The sequence below is a fragment of the Microcaecilia unicolor genome, chromosome 4 (genome assembly GCF_901765095.1).
Source record: "Microcaecilia unicolor chromosome 4, aMicUni1.1, whole genome shotgun sequence".
Taxonomy (NCBI): domain Eukaryota; kingdom Metazoa; phylum Chordata; class Amphibia; order Gymnophiona; family Siphonopidae; genus Microcaecilia; species Microcaecilia unicolor.
Window position 1 is genome coordinate 367473236 of NC_044034.1, and position 16586 is coordinate 367489821.

The 16586-nt window shown below is 45.9% G+C and overlaps 1 protein-coding gene across 1 annotated transcript in view; it reads left to right on the forward strand.

Moving 5' to 3' along the window:
* Positions 1 to 16586, forward strand: part of CFAP47 (cilia and flagella associated protein 47) — a 1083264-nt gene that overhangs the window by 991229 nt on the left and 75449 nt on the right. The window contains 2 exon segments of the mRNA XM_030202357.1: positions 7196 to 7367; positions 12560 to 12721. Coding sequence (XP_030058217.1) covers positions 7196 to 7367; positions 12560 to 12721 — 334 coding nt within the window.

The following is a 16586-nucleotide window of genomic DNA, read 5'->3' on the forward strand; positions in this document are numbered from 1 at the left end:
GGCAGGCAGAGCTATCCCCTTGAGCAGCCATTTTGAAGCCGACTCCTCAGCACCCCCAGGGCTTTAGGTATGAATAATGCTTTAGAAATTAGCCCCCATAGCTATCAAATTTCGCAATTAAATTATACTTTTATACACATATTTAGAAATTTGGGATGCGTTAACATAGTAACATAGTAGATGACGGCAGAAAAAGACCTGCACGGTCCATCCAGTCTGCCGAACAAGATAACTCATATGTGCTAATTTTGTGTATACCCTACATTGACTTGTACCTGTGTTCTTCAGGGCACAGACCGTATAAGTCTGCCCAGCACTATCCCCACCTCCCAACCACCAGCTCTGGCACAGACCGTATAAGTCTGCCCAGCACTATCTCTGCCTCCCACCACCGGCTCTGGCACAGACCGTATAAGTCTGCCCAGCACTATCTCCGCCTCCCAACCACCAGCTCTGGCACAGACCATATAAGTCTGCCCAGCACTATCTCTGCCTCCCACCACCGGCTCTGGCACAGACCATATAAGTCTGCCCAGCACCTCCCAACCACCAGCCCCGCCTCCCACCACCGGCTCTGGCACAGACTGTATATGTCTGCCCAGCACTATCCTAGTATATTTCAATTAAAAGCATGGGAGTCCTGCTAGAAGAAGGCAACGCAACACATGAAAGACACGTTTTGAGAATTGAGCTGTAACTCCAGCATATTGTGTGACATTATAAAGCACTAATCCTATCTCTCGATGGTTCATCTGTTCTTCCTTTGTTATACGCGGAACTGGAAACTCGTGTGCTCACAGAACTGTGATCATTCGATTCAGTCACACAAGTGACAATTTTCAGGGGGGCACAACTTTTTTTCCTTGCCTCCAGCAGCTGCTGCTTTGTTGAGGCAGCACATGTGTATCAAGGAACTGTCTGGAAACAAATATTAACGTATTCACGGAGGTTTTCCATAATATGATAATATGCTGGTCTTTAGGGTTTGCAAGTTTGATGAAATAGTAATTACATTTAGCTGCTTTCAACGGCGCCAAATTACATTTCTAAGGCAGATTCACCGCTTTCCAAAGGAGCAGCCAAAAAGTCTCTGTTCCAGGTTTCTCATTTGACACTTTGAGACACGGTTTGCCCTCAGGTGTTAGGCATTTTCAAATGTTCCAGCTTAATAGTGGGCATGAAAAGAGACAAGAAATGTTACCAGTTAGCCTTGAGCATGAAAAAGAAATATTTGTTAGCAGACGTGTATCACTTCAGCTGAAGAATTATGTTGAACGCCTCTTTTTAAATTAAAATACATTCTGATATTAATGGTAGGTTTAGAATCTCTCTTTGCTCGTTAACTCCCAAGCCCCTGAAATTTCCTGGTAAAACTGGAAAAGCTTCACCATAGGACACACATATTAATCACTGGCTATGGGCAGTATTGCACAATTAAGCTCGCTCACATCTGTTTATCTTTTCTGTGCTAGACACCCAGGGCCAGATGCACAAAGCTTACTTGTTCTATTATCGTTTGCTTTAGACTGCTTCTAGCCAGACTAAAGCAAACGTTTAGGTAGCTAGTAATGCACAACAGTGGTGTAGCTACGTGGGGCCTGGGCCCCCGTAGATTTCGCCCTGGACCCCCTGACGATGACCCGCCCGACCCCTCCCCTCCCGCCGCCAACCCGCCGTCGCCTGCCTTTGCTGGCGGGGGACCCCCAACCCCCGCCAGCTGAGGCCCTTTTCTTCTCGTAAAAGGCTTCCTTCTGTTTCTGACGGACCCAGGCCCATCCCCCTCCCTACCTGTTATGTTTGTGGAGGAAACAGCGAGCCCTCCAAAACCCACCAGAAACCCACTGTACCCGTGCATTGAGACTGCAGAGCTATTAGGGATATTACATTAATATAAAGATCCTTAAGATTATATGCAGAATACAGGGATTTAAAAAAAGTACTCATACTATATACACCACCAGTATATTCAAAGGAAAACACTAGGCGTGGGGGTCATTGAAAATGAGCTTAGAGTGCCTGTGGCCCTGCAGAAGAGCATAAGTACCATCGAGTTTGTACTCCCTGTTGATTCTTGTAAAGTATTTAGGGAATTGTGAACATCTCGACCTGAACAGCCCAATTCCTACCTAGATGGCTTATACAAAACTAGCCGTTGAGCCCGTAAAAACGGGCTAGTATAGGACGGGGGGGGTTGAAAGGCCCCTTCTCCTCGGCGCTGCAAGGCCCCCCCACCGCCGAGCTCGCCGTTGCCCCTCCGAGGTCACTGCTACGCTCCCCCCCGGAGTCGCCGCCACCCCTCCACCCGGGCCCTCGCTCTGCTATAGAAACAGCGCGGGAACGCAGCACACAGGCAGGGAAAGAAGGCCGACGGCAGCTCAGCTGAGCTGTGTTCCCGCGCTGTTTCTATAGCAGAGCGAGGGCCCGGCCCGGGTGGAGGGTGGGTGGCGGCGGCGACTCCGGGTGGGGAGAGTGGTGGTGGCAACCTTGGGGGGGGGGGAAGCGGTAGCGACGGCGGTTGCGTCCCTCCCCTTGCGCAATAGAGACCCTCTCCCGCCCCTGTCATCACGTATTGACACGGGGGCGGGGCAGAGAGGGTCTCTACTGCGCATTTGCGAGTGAGTACGACACTCGCCATTTATATATATTGATGGGGCTTTAAATGTACAAATATGTGATATGTTTTCCTTGGGACTCTACAATGTTTAATTGGACATCATTGCTGTGTAATTGACCTTTATGCTTGCACCATACTTGTATTTCTGTCTGGTTACAGCATCAATACATTAGCTATTTCTGTCTTAAGCAGTGTCAGCAAAGTTTGAATGGAACAAGTATCTTGAGTAAGCATGAAAATTACAGTTTTTCTTATCTTGCTCTCTATTTTTGTGTGTCAAGGGTTTTCTGATCACATCCCTTCATGATGCATGTCAACGTTTCATGGCAGATGTTTGCTATCACATTCTACAGCCTAAAGCATATGGTATCATTTGGGTACCAGCTAGCCCCAATGCTTCTGAGATGTAACAAGGTCAAGATCCCCTTGCCCTGTGGTCTTGGTGGGGAGGGACGTGGCAGTTTAAAATGAGGGGTTTTTCACTGTTTTGAACATTGAGCTTATATTTCGTGTAATTCTACTACTACTACTTACTACTAATTATCATTTCTGTAGCGCTAGTAGACGTACGCAGCGCTGTACACTTGAACATGAAGAGACAGTCCCTGCTCGACAGAGCTTACAATCTAATAAGGACAGACAAACAGGACAAACAAGAGATAAGGGAATATTAAAGTAAGGACGATAAAATAAGGGTTCTGAACAAGTGAATAAGGGTTAGGAGTTAAAAGCAGCGTCAAAAGGGTGGGCTTTTAGCTTAGATTTGAAGACGGCCAGAGATGGAACTTGACGTACCCGCTCAGGAAGTCTATTCCAGGCATATGGTGCAGCAAGATAGAAGGAACAGAGTTTGGAGTTAGCAGTGGAGGAGAAGGGTGCAGATAAGAGAGATTTACCTAGTGAACGGAGTTCCCGGAGAAGAGTGTAGGGAGAGATGAGAGTGGAGAGATACTGAGGAGCTGCAGAGTGAATGCACTTGTAAGTCAATAAGAGGAGTTTGAACTGTATGCGGAAACTGCAAGAATATACTTGGGAGTGGAAGATCTTGTTTCATGTCATAACAGCATGGTACAAGTCATAATGGTCTTGGGGAACACTGTACTCTGTAGGCTGTGGCACCTTTTATTGGATCAGTACAGGAATTCTAGCTGAGTTTCTGAGACCTTAAACCCTTTTTTTTTTATATGGGCCATCGCTTGACACGTCTTTTAATATCTGCTACCTTATCACCAGTAAAATTACTATTCTTACTTTCTCTATCTTTAAAACTACTTTTGTCATTACATTTTTTTGTCTTGTGGTGCTCGATGTAAATAAAGTACATATGGCTTGAGGATAATCATCCATCGTTGCACCAACTCCCTACCTCCAATCATTTGTCAAAAGATTTTTTTTTTTGATGTTCAAAGTTCCTTAATCCATCACAGTTCTCTCTTGCCAAGTTTCGCCCTCCAATGGCGTCTTCAGAAGAATGACATGCCGGCGTTCTCTGTCAGTTGAATGGAGACTGAAGAGATGTTTATCCAACATGTCGTTCTCCCAAAGACACCTTTGGAGGGCGAAACCTGGCACCGCGTTGAGAATGAGAAAATCAGACAAACAAGAGAAGAAAGATGGTAGAATGACCGTTGGTTGGAATCACAGATCCACATGAGGACAAATCACCACAGATATTCGCCAACATACACCAGCACTCTAAGCTAAGTGATTTTGTCAAGAATCTAGTAAGAGAACTATGATGGATTAAGGACATTTGAACATTTGAGTATTGAACATTGTCATCTAAATTTGCTGGTATACAGTTACTAAAACATCAAAAAAATTCTTTTGGCAAATGAAAGGACATAGGGGGTTGGTGCAATGACGGATGACTATATTGTGCAGTAAAAGGGGATTGCACTTTATTTACATTGGTCACCACAAAATGACAAAAATATTTTTACAGATAGGGAAAGTAAGAATAGCAATTTACTGGTGATAAGGTAGCAGGTCTTTAAGTTCACACCAGTATATAAAGAAATATAGAACCCAGATTAATTCAATAAAATGCCTTTTAATATGTCATCTTTCCTCCTCTTTGCTGTTTCCTTTTCACCGCTGGTTCTGAGTAAAAGGTGAGAATATTGATTTTCTTTTCTTAATAAAGAGAGGTTTCTAGATATTTACACAATTATGGCAAATTTCAGTAACCCATACAGCTTCAAAGTACCTGGACTCTTTTGTACCCTATTTACTTTTAAGGTAGTTTTTCCTGAGGAAATTGTGGCCGTTTCTCAACCTGGTCCTCAGGACACACCCAGCCAATCAGGTTTTCAGGATAACCACAATGAATATGCATGAGATACATTTGTAAGTACTGCCTCTAATTATATGCAGATGTATTTCATGCATATTCATAGTGGATATCCTGAAAACAAGACTGGCAGGGTGTGTCTCAAGGACTGTTAACACTATGAGGGTTGTGAAATCCCATGTGCATTTGTAGCTGCTGTATGCATAGGCGCACTCTGATTGCTAATGCACGCGACAGCATTGACGTCTAAAAATTGTACTTCTGTATTTTATTTAGGCTTTGCTACAACAGAAGAATTTTTATATGAAATTCAGTATGAAACTGCAAAAGTTAAATCGAACATGGAATCTTCTGTGGCTATTAATTTGTTGAGAAAAGATCGGGACCCACAATCTGGAATTGTCACATTAATGTTCAACATCATATTTTTACCAGTCAAACCAATGAAATATTTCACCCACCGGAAGTTCCCTTCGTTCCTCCTCCCTCCCTCCCTTCCTTCGAGTTCCAGGCCCCCTCCCTCCGAATTTTAAAAGTCATCATCTTACCTTGTCGAGGTTACGCGGCAGCAGCGGTGAAAAGCATGCAGGCTCGGCGTGACCAGAGCTGAGAGAGAGTGAAGGGAAGACTGAACTAAGCACCAAGCCGCATGCTTTTCACCGCTGCTGCCGCCGTAACCCCGACGAGGTAAGATGACTTTTAAAATTCGGAGGGAGGGGGCCTGGAACTCGAAGGGAGGGAGGGAGGGAGGGAGGAGGGGGGCCTTGGAATTCGGGAGGTAGGGAGGGAGGGAGGAGGGGGGTCTTGGAACTCGGAGGGACCCTGGAACTCGGAGGGAGGGAGGGAGGAGGGGGGCCTTGGAACTCGGGAGGTAGGGAGGGAGGAGGGGGGCCTTGGAACTCGGAGGGACCCTGGAACTCGGAGGGACTGGAACTCTGAGGGGGAGGGAGGGAGGGGGGACGTGGAGGGGAAGGAGGGACAGAGGGAGGGGGTGGGGGAGAGGGAGGGGGATGAGGGGGAGGGGGAGGGGGAATGCACCACCTGTAAAAAAAAAAAAAACTCATTATTTCACAGAGGCATTCCCATTTCCTAATTAGTTGAATCTAATTTCTGTTAGTGTTGCATTCGGTGCTGCCATTGTACGGCCTTCACACATTTTTTTTCTTTGTCTTTAGTCACTTCCTCCCTTCCTATAGCATTTTAGAAGTAATTATCTTTCCCCATCACCTACCTTTATTGAAATTGGATTGAAACCTAGGCTTCTCATATGGTATCTCTCTTCTTATGCAACATGTTTTAATTTATTGTAAACTACTTCGATATTATAATTATTTACGGTATATTAAATAAAGCTGAAATGTGAGATAAGTCTAACCCTGCTCCACATAGACTATGTCCCTGGAATCACTTGTATGCCAGTTTTCAAATATGTACCTCTATACATGTATTCAGTCATGCAGTAGTATAAGAGACATTTGACGTGTAAAATATGTTTTTCATCTGGAAAATGCTTCATAAAATGATCTCTTTCTACGCTACCCAAGGTTCTAACTATACCCCATACAGCCATAGGAGCCAACTTTTCAAAATGATTGGGGGTGCTGAATTTTTTGTTTTTTTTTTGTTACATTTGTACCCCACACTTTCCCACTCATGGCAGGCTCAATGCGGCTTCCATGGGGCAATGGAGGGTTAAGTGACTTGCCCAGAGTCACAAGGAGCTGCCTGTGCCTGAAGTGGGAATCGAACTCAAAGTCCACCACCCTAACCACTAGGCCACTCCTCCACTGTTGCTACTATTTGAGATTCTACATGGAATGTTTCTATTCCACTAGCAACATTCCATGTAGAAGTCGTCCCTTGCAGATCACCAATGTGGCCGCACAGGCTTCTGCGAGTCTGACGTCCTGCACGTACGTGCAGGACGTCAGACTCACAGAAACAGAAACCTGCGCAGCCTTCTACATGGAATGTTGCTAGTGGAATAGCAACATTCCATGTAGAATCTCCAATAGTATCTGTTTTATTTTTGTTACATTTGTACCCTGCGCTTTCCCACTCATGGCAGGCTCAATGCGGCTTACATGGGGCAATGGAGGGTTAAGTGACTTGCACAGAGTCACAAGGAGCTGCCTGTGCCTGAAGTGGGAATCGAACTCAGTTCCTCAGGACCAAAGTCCACCACCCTAACCACTAGGCCACTCCTCCACTCATAAAAGGCGCACTCTGATTGCTAATGCACGCGACAGCATTGACGTCTAAAAATTGTACTTCTGTATTTTATTTAGGCTTTGCTACAACAGAAGAATTTTTATATGAAATTCAGTATGAAACTGCAAAAGTTAAATCGAACATGGAATCTTCTGTGGCTATTAATTTGTTGAGAAAAGATCGGGACCCACAATCTGGAATTGTCACATTAATCTTCAACATCATATTTTTACCAGTCAAACCAATGAAGTAAGTGTAATGTTATATTCAGACGTTGTTTTATAGCATAAATAAAGAGCAAAACCAGAAGTTTAACCTAGTATTTACCAAAAGAAAAGTGTCTTTTCTCACTTTACAATTGGCTTTTAATTTGTTTCAGATACAGCCTGTGCTTCTGTCCTGAGAAGACTAACATTATTATTTAATGGAATAAAACAAAGCAAAATATTTCAGAGCTTAGAGCACCTCAGCATTTTCAGTTCTTACTATCATCCTTCTTAACCACTATAAAACAGATTTTCAAAGGTTCACAGTCCTGAAATGTCCATGAGTGAAGTTTCATTTCATCAAGGAGATGCTAAACAACCTTTACTGATCAAAGCAAACGCCTTCTGGTCATGGCCAGATGAATTTTCCAAGGTGCCTGACACAGTATGTGTCTTCTTTTCAGCCCCCACAAAGCTACCCGATCTTCAAACACAAACTACATGCATAGCTTCTTGTTAATTCTATAAACCTGCCCACTCACGAGCTGATGATCAGAAGCAAACGCGGGCGCTAGAGGCTGTTAGTGCCATACTAGTGCCCCTGTTTGCTACCGCCCCTTGATCAGAGCCCTCAAGCGCGTGAAACAATGCGCTCGCGGACTTTGACTGCAAGTAGCATGCAGATGCCTGCTAAGCAGGTGTTTTACCATTCCTCCCCAATGATCAGCGGGCAGCATGCCAAATATTGGCGTGCTGCCCGTGGCAAACCCTACCCCAGCTCAGAGCTGGCGTTAGGGTTTGCAGAACATTGAGGAGGAATGGCGACCCCTATCCAGCATGCATTTGCATGCTGGCAGGCCCCCCCATACCCCCAAGGGAACCCCCTCTTAGGAGCTCCAACCCCCCCACAAGAACCCTGACCCCCCTCTATCCCAAGCCAGTGATAGAGGAGCTGGAGGTCCGGTGGAACTCAAGTCCCCCCGACACAAGGTCATGGAAGGCTGGAGACCCAGTGGATCTGAAGCACCCCAAGCACCCCATTAAAAAAAACCCTTGTGGCCCAGTGGGCTGCGAACACAAGTCCCCCCCAACCAGGTGGTCTAGCGGCCCCCTTGCACGCCCCCCATCCTGTACTTCAGTGACGAGGAGTAGTACACTCCCTTCTCTTTCAACGCCTCCTTGAAAATGGGCTTATTTTCGTGGCCTACTGGGCCATCAGGGCTTTTTTTTTTGGGGGGGGGGGTGCGAGGGGGGTTAGGGGGGCTGGAGAACCTCCGGATCGGGGGGAGGTGTTCAGTGGGACTGGAGGTCATTGGCTTGGAGTGGGGGTTCGGAGGGGCACTAGGCCGCCAGGGCCTTGCATTGTAGGAGGGTTTGGGGGTCCTTTGGAACTCCAGCCCCTGTGTTTGACAGGTCTGTGCTTTTGATAGCCCAAACCTGTCAAACAAGTGCGAGAGGATGTGCTCAGGCACAATCCTCCCATACTTTTACGCTATGATCAGAGATAATAGCGTGCTTAAATTTGCATGTTATTATTTTTGATTATAGGGGTGGTAAAGCCCTGTGCTGTTCTACTGCTATTTTTAGAGTGCTGTTTCGAAGAGCTCGGGGCTTTTGATCATCTACACCTCAAAACTCCAGCTAGCGTGAAAATGTATGTGTGTAAGTTATAGAATAAGGTCAGTTGTGTGCGTAATTTAATTCAATGATTGGCTGTTAATTCGAGCCAACAGCCAGTTGGCCTTAATAATTGGTATCAATTAGCAGTTAAGTGCATAGCTGCCCTTAGTTCCTGTACTATAAGTTGATTACTCAAATCCCAGAGTACTCAACATGTAATTGAAGTCTTTAATTTGTTGCTAGAAAATGTGGTAAAAGTATTTAGCTTAGCAGGGTTTAAAAAAGTTTGGCTAACTCCCTAAAAGAGAAATCTATAAGCCATTAAATGGACTTGGGAAAATTCACTGCTTCTTTGTAAGTAATGCCACACTGGGAAAGACCAGGGGTCCATCGAGCCCAGCATCCTGTCCACGACAGCGGCCAATCCAGGCCAAGGGCACCTGGCAAACTTCCCAAACGTACAAACATTCTATACGTGTTATTCCTGGAATTGTGGATTTTTCCCAAGTCCATTTAGTAGTGGTTTATGGACTTGTCCTTTAGGAAATCTATTTTACTCTTTTGGGATCTTGCCAGATGGTCTTTCCCAGTATGGCAATCTTATGTGGGCATGGACCTGGGAGGAGCATGGAAAGATCAGAGATGTGTCCGGGAGTTATGCATGCAAGTTATAGAATGCTATCATTTATGCACCTAACTGCCTACAGATAGGGAGAAGCCTTTGCACCAATCATATAGCTGGTGTATGTGCTTGTTAATAAATATGCACATTGTGTTTCATCCCAGTGACTAAATTTCAATGACCTTTTGAGAATTTCAGGCAGATAGACTAACCCCATTCCTGAAGTCATCTCAAATGAGAGTGTAAGATAAATTTATGTATTTATTTATTGCATTTGTATCCCACATTTTCACACCTATTTACAGGTTCAATGTGGCTTACATTGTACCATGATGGCGATCGCCATTTCCGGTAGGGAAATACAGAGTGGTGATTGCATTAAAGTTCATTAGTAATAGAATGAATTAGGTAGTCTAGGAGGAAGAATTAAGTATTGTCCATTCTTTAGCAACTTGCTTACGTTTTCTAAATTAAATGCTCGCGTGTATTTTCTCCTCGGACCAAATTACACTTCCTGAAATGTTCTTTTTTTTTTATTGCAGCTTAAAGTTTGAGTGTTGTGGATGGAAGTGTATGAAAATCCACGTAAATGGATTTAGCTATTTTACTTTCATAGCTTCAATTTTTGTCCACACAGGTCTGGACTAGGCCTTTTGTAAATTTACCCTTTTCTGGATGGATCAGAAGGCCAGAGGCAAAGTAGAAGCACCTCTCCTGCAGCCGTTATGGAAATACATATTACAGTTTCCCAACAAATAACAGGCCTCCTGTACTAATGAGAATTAGCCTGTCAGTATCCAAAGCTAGCATTTAACCTCAACTGCAGTTTAAACACTGACCTGTTTGCACTAATGCTCATTAACTGATTAACCTGTTCTAGTAACTGAGGTCCTAGAATGAAATGGCTCCCTGGTGTTCTCAGGGCAAAAATTAAGATTACCATAAAAATGTTCATGGCAGGGGGCCTTCTTAGCAGTATTACCCACTACTGCACTAGTCCTGTCTGCATCCAGATGCTTCTTTAGTTTGTCAGGTTTTTATAATGCTCTGCTTATACCTTGGGTCTACGTTTTTTTTTAAATCAGGATGGGTCTAGCAGTCCTATAGGTATCCTATAGGTACCCTCTCCTCAAGTCACTTCACTGGCTTCCGATCAGGTACCGCATACAATTCAAGCTTCTTCTCTACAAATGCACTCAATCTGCAGCCTCTCATTACCACTCTACCCTCATCTCCCCTTACGCTCCTACCCGTAACCTCTGCTCTCAAGACAAATCCCTCCTTTCAGTACCCTTCTCCACCACCGCCAACTCCAGGCTCCACCCTTTCTGCCTCGCCTCACCCCATGCTTGGAATAAACTCCCTGAGCCCATACGCCAGGCCCCCTCCCTGCCCATCTTCAAATCCTTGCTCAAAGCTCACCTCTTCAATGTTGCCTTCAGCACCTAACCACTACACCTCTATTCAGGAAATCTAGACTGCCCCAACTTGACGTTTCGTCCTTTAGATTGTAAGCTCCTTTGAGCAGGGGCTGTCTTTCTTTGTTAAACTGTACAGCGCTGCGTAACCCTAGTAGCGCTCTAGAAATGTTAAGTAGTAGTAGTAGTATCCTGGCAAGTCACAAAGGAATCTTTCATTCTACCATCCTAATAAAATAGTAAAATAAAAAAATAACACGAGGGAGAGAAGAAAAATTCCGAGATGCTTATGTAACCAACAGCAGGGCCAGGGCAAGAATTTGAGGTGCCCTAAACAAACCTTCAGCCTTGTGCCCCCTGTCCAGTTAGCCCCCTTACCCTTCCCCCGCCTCCTGACAAATAATCATGATCACCCCCAGTACCACCCTAAGAGGTCCTTTTACTAAGGTGCGCCAAGAAATGGCCTGTGCTGTTCTAGGTGCATGTATTGGACACGCGCAGGTCCATTTTCAGCGCACCTGCAAAAATGGCCTTTTTGCTTTGGCCAAAAATGGAAATGCAGCAAAATAAAAATTGGCGCGCGTCCGTTTTGGGCCTGAGAACTTACCACCACCCATCATAGCCGCCGAGAGGGGGGGGCAGAGGGGACAAAATTCCCCGGGCCTGGGCCTCCAAGGGGGGCCCGGTGCCGCAGTCCCACCCGCCCTCCGTCATCGACCGTCTGCCACTGGGCCGGGCCCCCTGCATTGAAATCACAGCGCCTTTCCCCTCCGTGTGAAAGCGCTGCAGGCAGCAGGGCAGCAGATCACCTCCCTTCAGGCCTCCTTCCCTCCCTATGTCCCACCCTCATCTGATGTAACTTCCGCGAGGGCAGGACACAAGGAGGGAAGGAGGGCTGAAGGGAGGCAATCTGCTGGGGGCCCAGCCCGATGGCGGACGGAGGGGGGAGCAGGGGCGGCAGCAGCAGTGACCTCGGTGGGGTGGAGGGGGGAGCAGCGGCGATCTTGGGGGGGGGGCGGCGAGGGGGGCCAGGGCCAGGCCCGGCCCAGTCTCTCGGCGGCCCTGCCACCCATTGACTTAGTGGTAAGGTCTCGCGCATTAACTGAGTGGTAAACGTCAGCACACGTACACTGCTGATTACTGCCTGGTTAGTGCCACATGGTAGAAAAGAAAAAATATTTTCAGCCGCATGTATCGCCCGCACATAAAAAATTGAATTACCACCCAAAGCCCGCAGTAATTCCAAACTGACATGCGTTGAACGTGCGTAGGTGTCTACACGCCTTAGTAAAAGGGCCCCTTAATGAGCTATTTTAAAACTGCACTGCCCCCTACTGGTAAAAGATCTCCCGATGGTTGTAATTGGTGTGGGCGCTTTACTCTTACTGCGCTGCTGTGTGGTACCTTTCAGAAACTGTTGCCCTAGGGACTGCCTGGTTTGGCCTAATTGTTGGACCATCCCTGACAAACACAGACTACTGTGAGAGTGTCCCTGTACCCAATTCTCTCTGTCCATTGCTTTGTGTTTGAGTATCCGTGTATTTTTATTGCCAATTCTTATTTTCATATGTTTAGACATTCAGCCACGCTGATGGTACAGTCTGCTACGGGTGGTATCTGGAAGTTTCCCTTAATTTTTATTGGCAATGAATCAGTCATCGATGACACCATCAATATTGAAGCAATTGGAGTAAACAAGGAATCGATAGTTGGCTTCAGACTTACAAGTCAGACAAGGTAAGCAGAAGTAGAGTATGAGCCTGGCTTTTACTGAATCTCTACTTTCATTGTTCCCAATGCCTTTTTGCAGTCCAGTCATATACGTTCTAGAGCTGTACCGAATATTATATTTTACTATTCGGCCAAATGCAAAGAATGAAAAATATTTTTCAGCTGAATACGATACCGAATACGAATAATGGGCATTGAGCTTTAGCATAACAAGTAATAAAAGAAGCAGCATGAAATTACTACTAATCATTTTTCTATAGCGCTACTAGATGTACACAGTGCTGTACACGTTATGTGCAGGTACTTTCTCTGTCCCTAGAGGGCAGTGCTGTACACATTATGTGCAGGTACTTTCTCTGTCCCTAGAGGGCGCACAATCTAAGTTTTTTGTACCTGGGGCAATGGAGGGTTAAGCCGCGTAGGCACCTACAAGTGCCCAGCGTGGGCCAAAATGGAGTTGCCGCTCGGCTACTACACGGCCCTTGTGGTAATTTCATTTTTGGCGCGTGTCTGCTAAGCGCGTCCGAAAAATATTTTTTATTTTCTGTCGCACGTAGCGGACACTCATAGGTCATTACCACGTGAGACCTTACTGCTAAGTCAATGGCTGGTGGTAAGGTCTCAGACCCCAAAATGAACGTGCGCCAATTTTCATTTTGCCTAATGTCCATTTTTGGGAAGAATAAAAAAAAAAAGACTTTTTTTTACAGGCGCGTTGAAGAATGAATCTGCGCATGCCGTTTTTTAGCGCATCTTAGCAAAAGGACTTCTTAGTGACTTCCCAAAGTCACAAGGAGCTGCAGTGGGAATTGAACCCAGGTTGCCAGGATCAAACTCGTCCACTCTCAGAGATTTCAGTAGGATTTAGCACAGTAGAACCCTGGATTATTTGTATTTGAATTTAAATTACGGTTCGGCAGAATATGAATAATGTGTTCGAGATTGAATCAAATATGAATATTCGGTACAGCCCTAATTTCACTAGAGTGAATATTGGTATGTTTATGTAACCTCCCAAGGGTCTGCCTTGGTTTTATTATTGTAAACCACTTAGAACTATTTGGTATAAAGAGGTATGTAAGCACAGTGGAATGTACACCGCTGTTTTCTAACAATCGGGCTGCTTTATATCCTCAGGTTTGAGTAAAATGCCCTCATTCACAAGCAGGCTTTTGGCCTTTGATGTAGTTTTCCATATCTTTGATCTGTTTCAGAATTTGGAATATGTTACACAGCGGCAAAAATCAGCCCTTGTTTATTTATTTATTTACTAGCCGTTAAGCCCGTTAAAACGGGCGAGTTTTTTGTTTTCCTATGGCCTCCCCCGTCCAGCAACCCTGCTCTTTCCCCTGACCTCCTCCCATGTCCAGCAGCCCTCTTCTCCCCCACCGGTCCACCAACCCTCCTCTCTCCCCTGCCCTCCCCCCCCTCCCATGTCCAGCAACCCTCCTCTTTCCCTTGGCCTCCCCCCTCCCCCGTCCACCAACCTTGCTCTCTCCCCTGCCCTCCCCCCATGTCCAGCAACCCTCCTCTCCCCCCATGTCCTTCTCCCGAAACCGCGGCACTCGATTTCCGCGTCCGGGCCCACGCCTCTTGGGGTGAAACATCACCGCCGCCACGGCTCCTCCCCTCGGGGCTCCGCAAATCAGAGGCGAGGAAGTGGGCATGTGAAATGGTGGCAGCACTGCCAAAGAGAGTGAAAACGATACATGACTATCAAGAATTCATGCGATCTTTAAAGACCTATTTGTTTTGCAAGGCCTACCCTGCTGATTCTACTTAAAAGTCTCAACTCTACAATGATTCAAAGGACAATTTTATTTCTTATTTCTTTGTCACTTATTACCTTACCTGACCCTATTTCTAATTGTATTTGTTTAACCCCTACCGTACTTGGCGTTCACCAATACGGTTCCTGTAAGCCACATTGAGCCTGCTAGCTTGTGGGAAAACGTGGGATATAAATGCTGAGGTAACACAAGCAAAAGGGGAAAAACTCCGCTCAACTTTAGAAATACAGCAAAAAACAGCGGGTAGAATTAAACAATTTGCAGTATAGTGAACAAATAATGGAAGGGGGGAAGGACCTCAGACTGGTGACAAACAGCCTAATCAATAAGATTGCTTATACACAGCCACCGTAATTCAATCATAGGTCCATCGCCAACCTCCTCCCTCGGTGTTCAAATAGTGTACAATGCAAAAATAATAAATCCACAATCCAGGACATAAAGAGCAAAACTACTTATCTTATCGGCGCCAGACGCAGCTTCAAACTAGGGCCTCCCCAACGGACCCGTTTTGCCAAATGGGGCTTCGTCAGGGGAAGGACGCCCTGTGATAAAGTACCGCTCAAGTAGCAAGTGGTAATATCAGCTTGCCTGTCCTGCCATCAACTCCACGGAACAAATGTGAACAAAAAATATAATATAAATGCTGCAAAAAAATAAATAAATGTTCTCCAGCAGGTAGGGAGGAGAGCCTGGAGCAGATAAATGACTACTTCCAATGCGATACACGTAAACGGGTGGTGGACTTTGGTCCTGGGGAACTGAGGAAGTGAGTTCGATTCCTGGCACAGGCAGCTCCTTGTGACTCTGAGCAAGTCACTTAACCCTCCATTGCCCCATGTAAGCCGCATTGAGCCTGCCATGAGTGGGAAAGCGCAGGGTACAAACGTAACAAAAATAAAACAGATACTATTGGAGATTCTACATGGAATATTGCTACTATTGGAGATTCTACATGGAATGTTGCTATTCCACTAGCAACATTCCATGTAGAAGGCTGCGCAGGCTTCTGCTTCTGTGAGTCTGACGTCCTGCACGTATGTGCAGGACGTCAGACTCACAGAAGCAGAAGCCTGCGCGGCCACATTGCTGATCTGCAAGGGCCGACTTCTACATGGAATGTTGCTAGTGGAATAGCAACATTCCATGTCGAATCTCAAATAGTAGCAACAGTGGAGGAGTGGCCTAGTGGTTAGTGTGGTGGACTTTGGTCCTGAGGAACTGAGTTGGATTCCCACCTCAGGCACAGGTAGCTCCTTGTGACTCTGGGCAAGTCACTTAACCCTCCATTGCCCCATGTAAGCTGCATTGAGCCTGCCATGAGTGGGAAAGCGCAGGGTACAAATGTAACAAAAATAAAATAGATACTATTGGAGATTCTACATGGAATGTTACTACTATTGGAGATTCTACATGGAATGTTGCTATTCCACTAGCAACATTCCATGTAGAAGCCTGCGCGGCCACATTGGTGATCTGCAAGGGCCGACTTCTAGTGGAATAGCAACATTCCATGTAGAATCTCAAATAGTAGCAACAGTGGAGGAGTGGCCTAGTGGTTAGGGTGGTGGACTTTGGTCCTGGGGAACTGAGTTGGATTCCCACTTCAGGCACAGGCAGCTCCTTGTGACTCTGGGCAAGTCACTTAACCCTCCATTGCCCGCTGCATTGAGCCTGCCATGAGTGGGAAAGTGCGGGGTACAAAAAAAAAACCCCAGTACATTACTGCCAGAGAAGACAGAGGGTTCTAATCATGTGCTCCCGTCGGTCTTTTGCTGTAATGGAAGTCTGCTGTTCTTTCACCTCGTCTGGACTGAAGTAACCTTCCTTCTTCACTCTGCACTGCAATCAGCCCTCTGTGCCAAGCTTACTTATACACCCTGGGAGCCAGCAGGAGAGAACAAGAAGAAACGAAAATTGTGCCAAAAGCTGTTCTTCAAATACTTTCCTGTTGGGCTGGTACATTTCTACATATTTAAATATGTAGCAAGTGCAAGGTGATGCATGTGGGGAAAAAAAGAACCCGAATTATAGCTACGTCATGCAAGGTTCCACGTTAGGAATTACGGACCAAGAAAGGG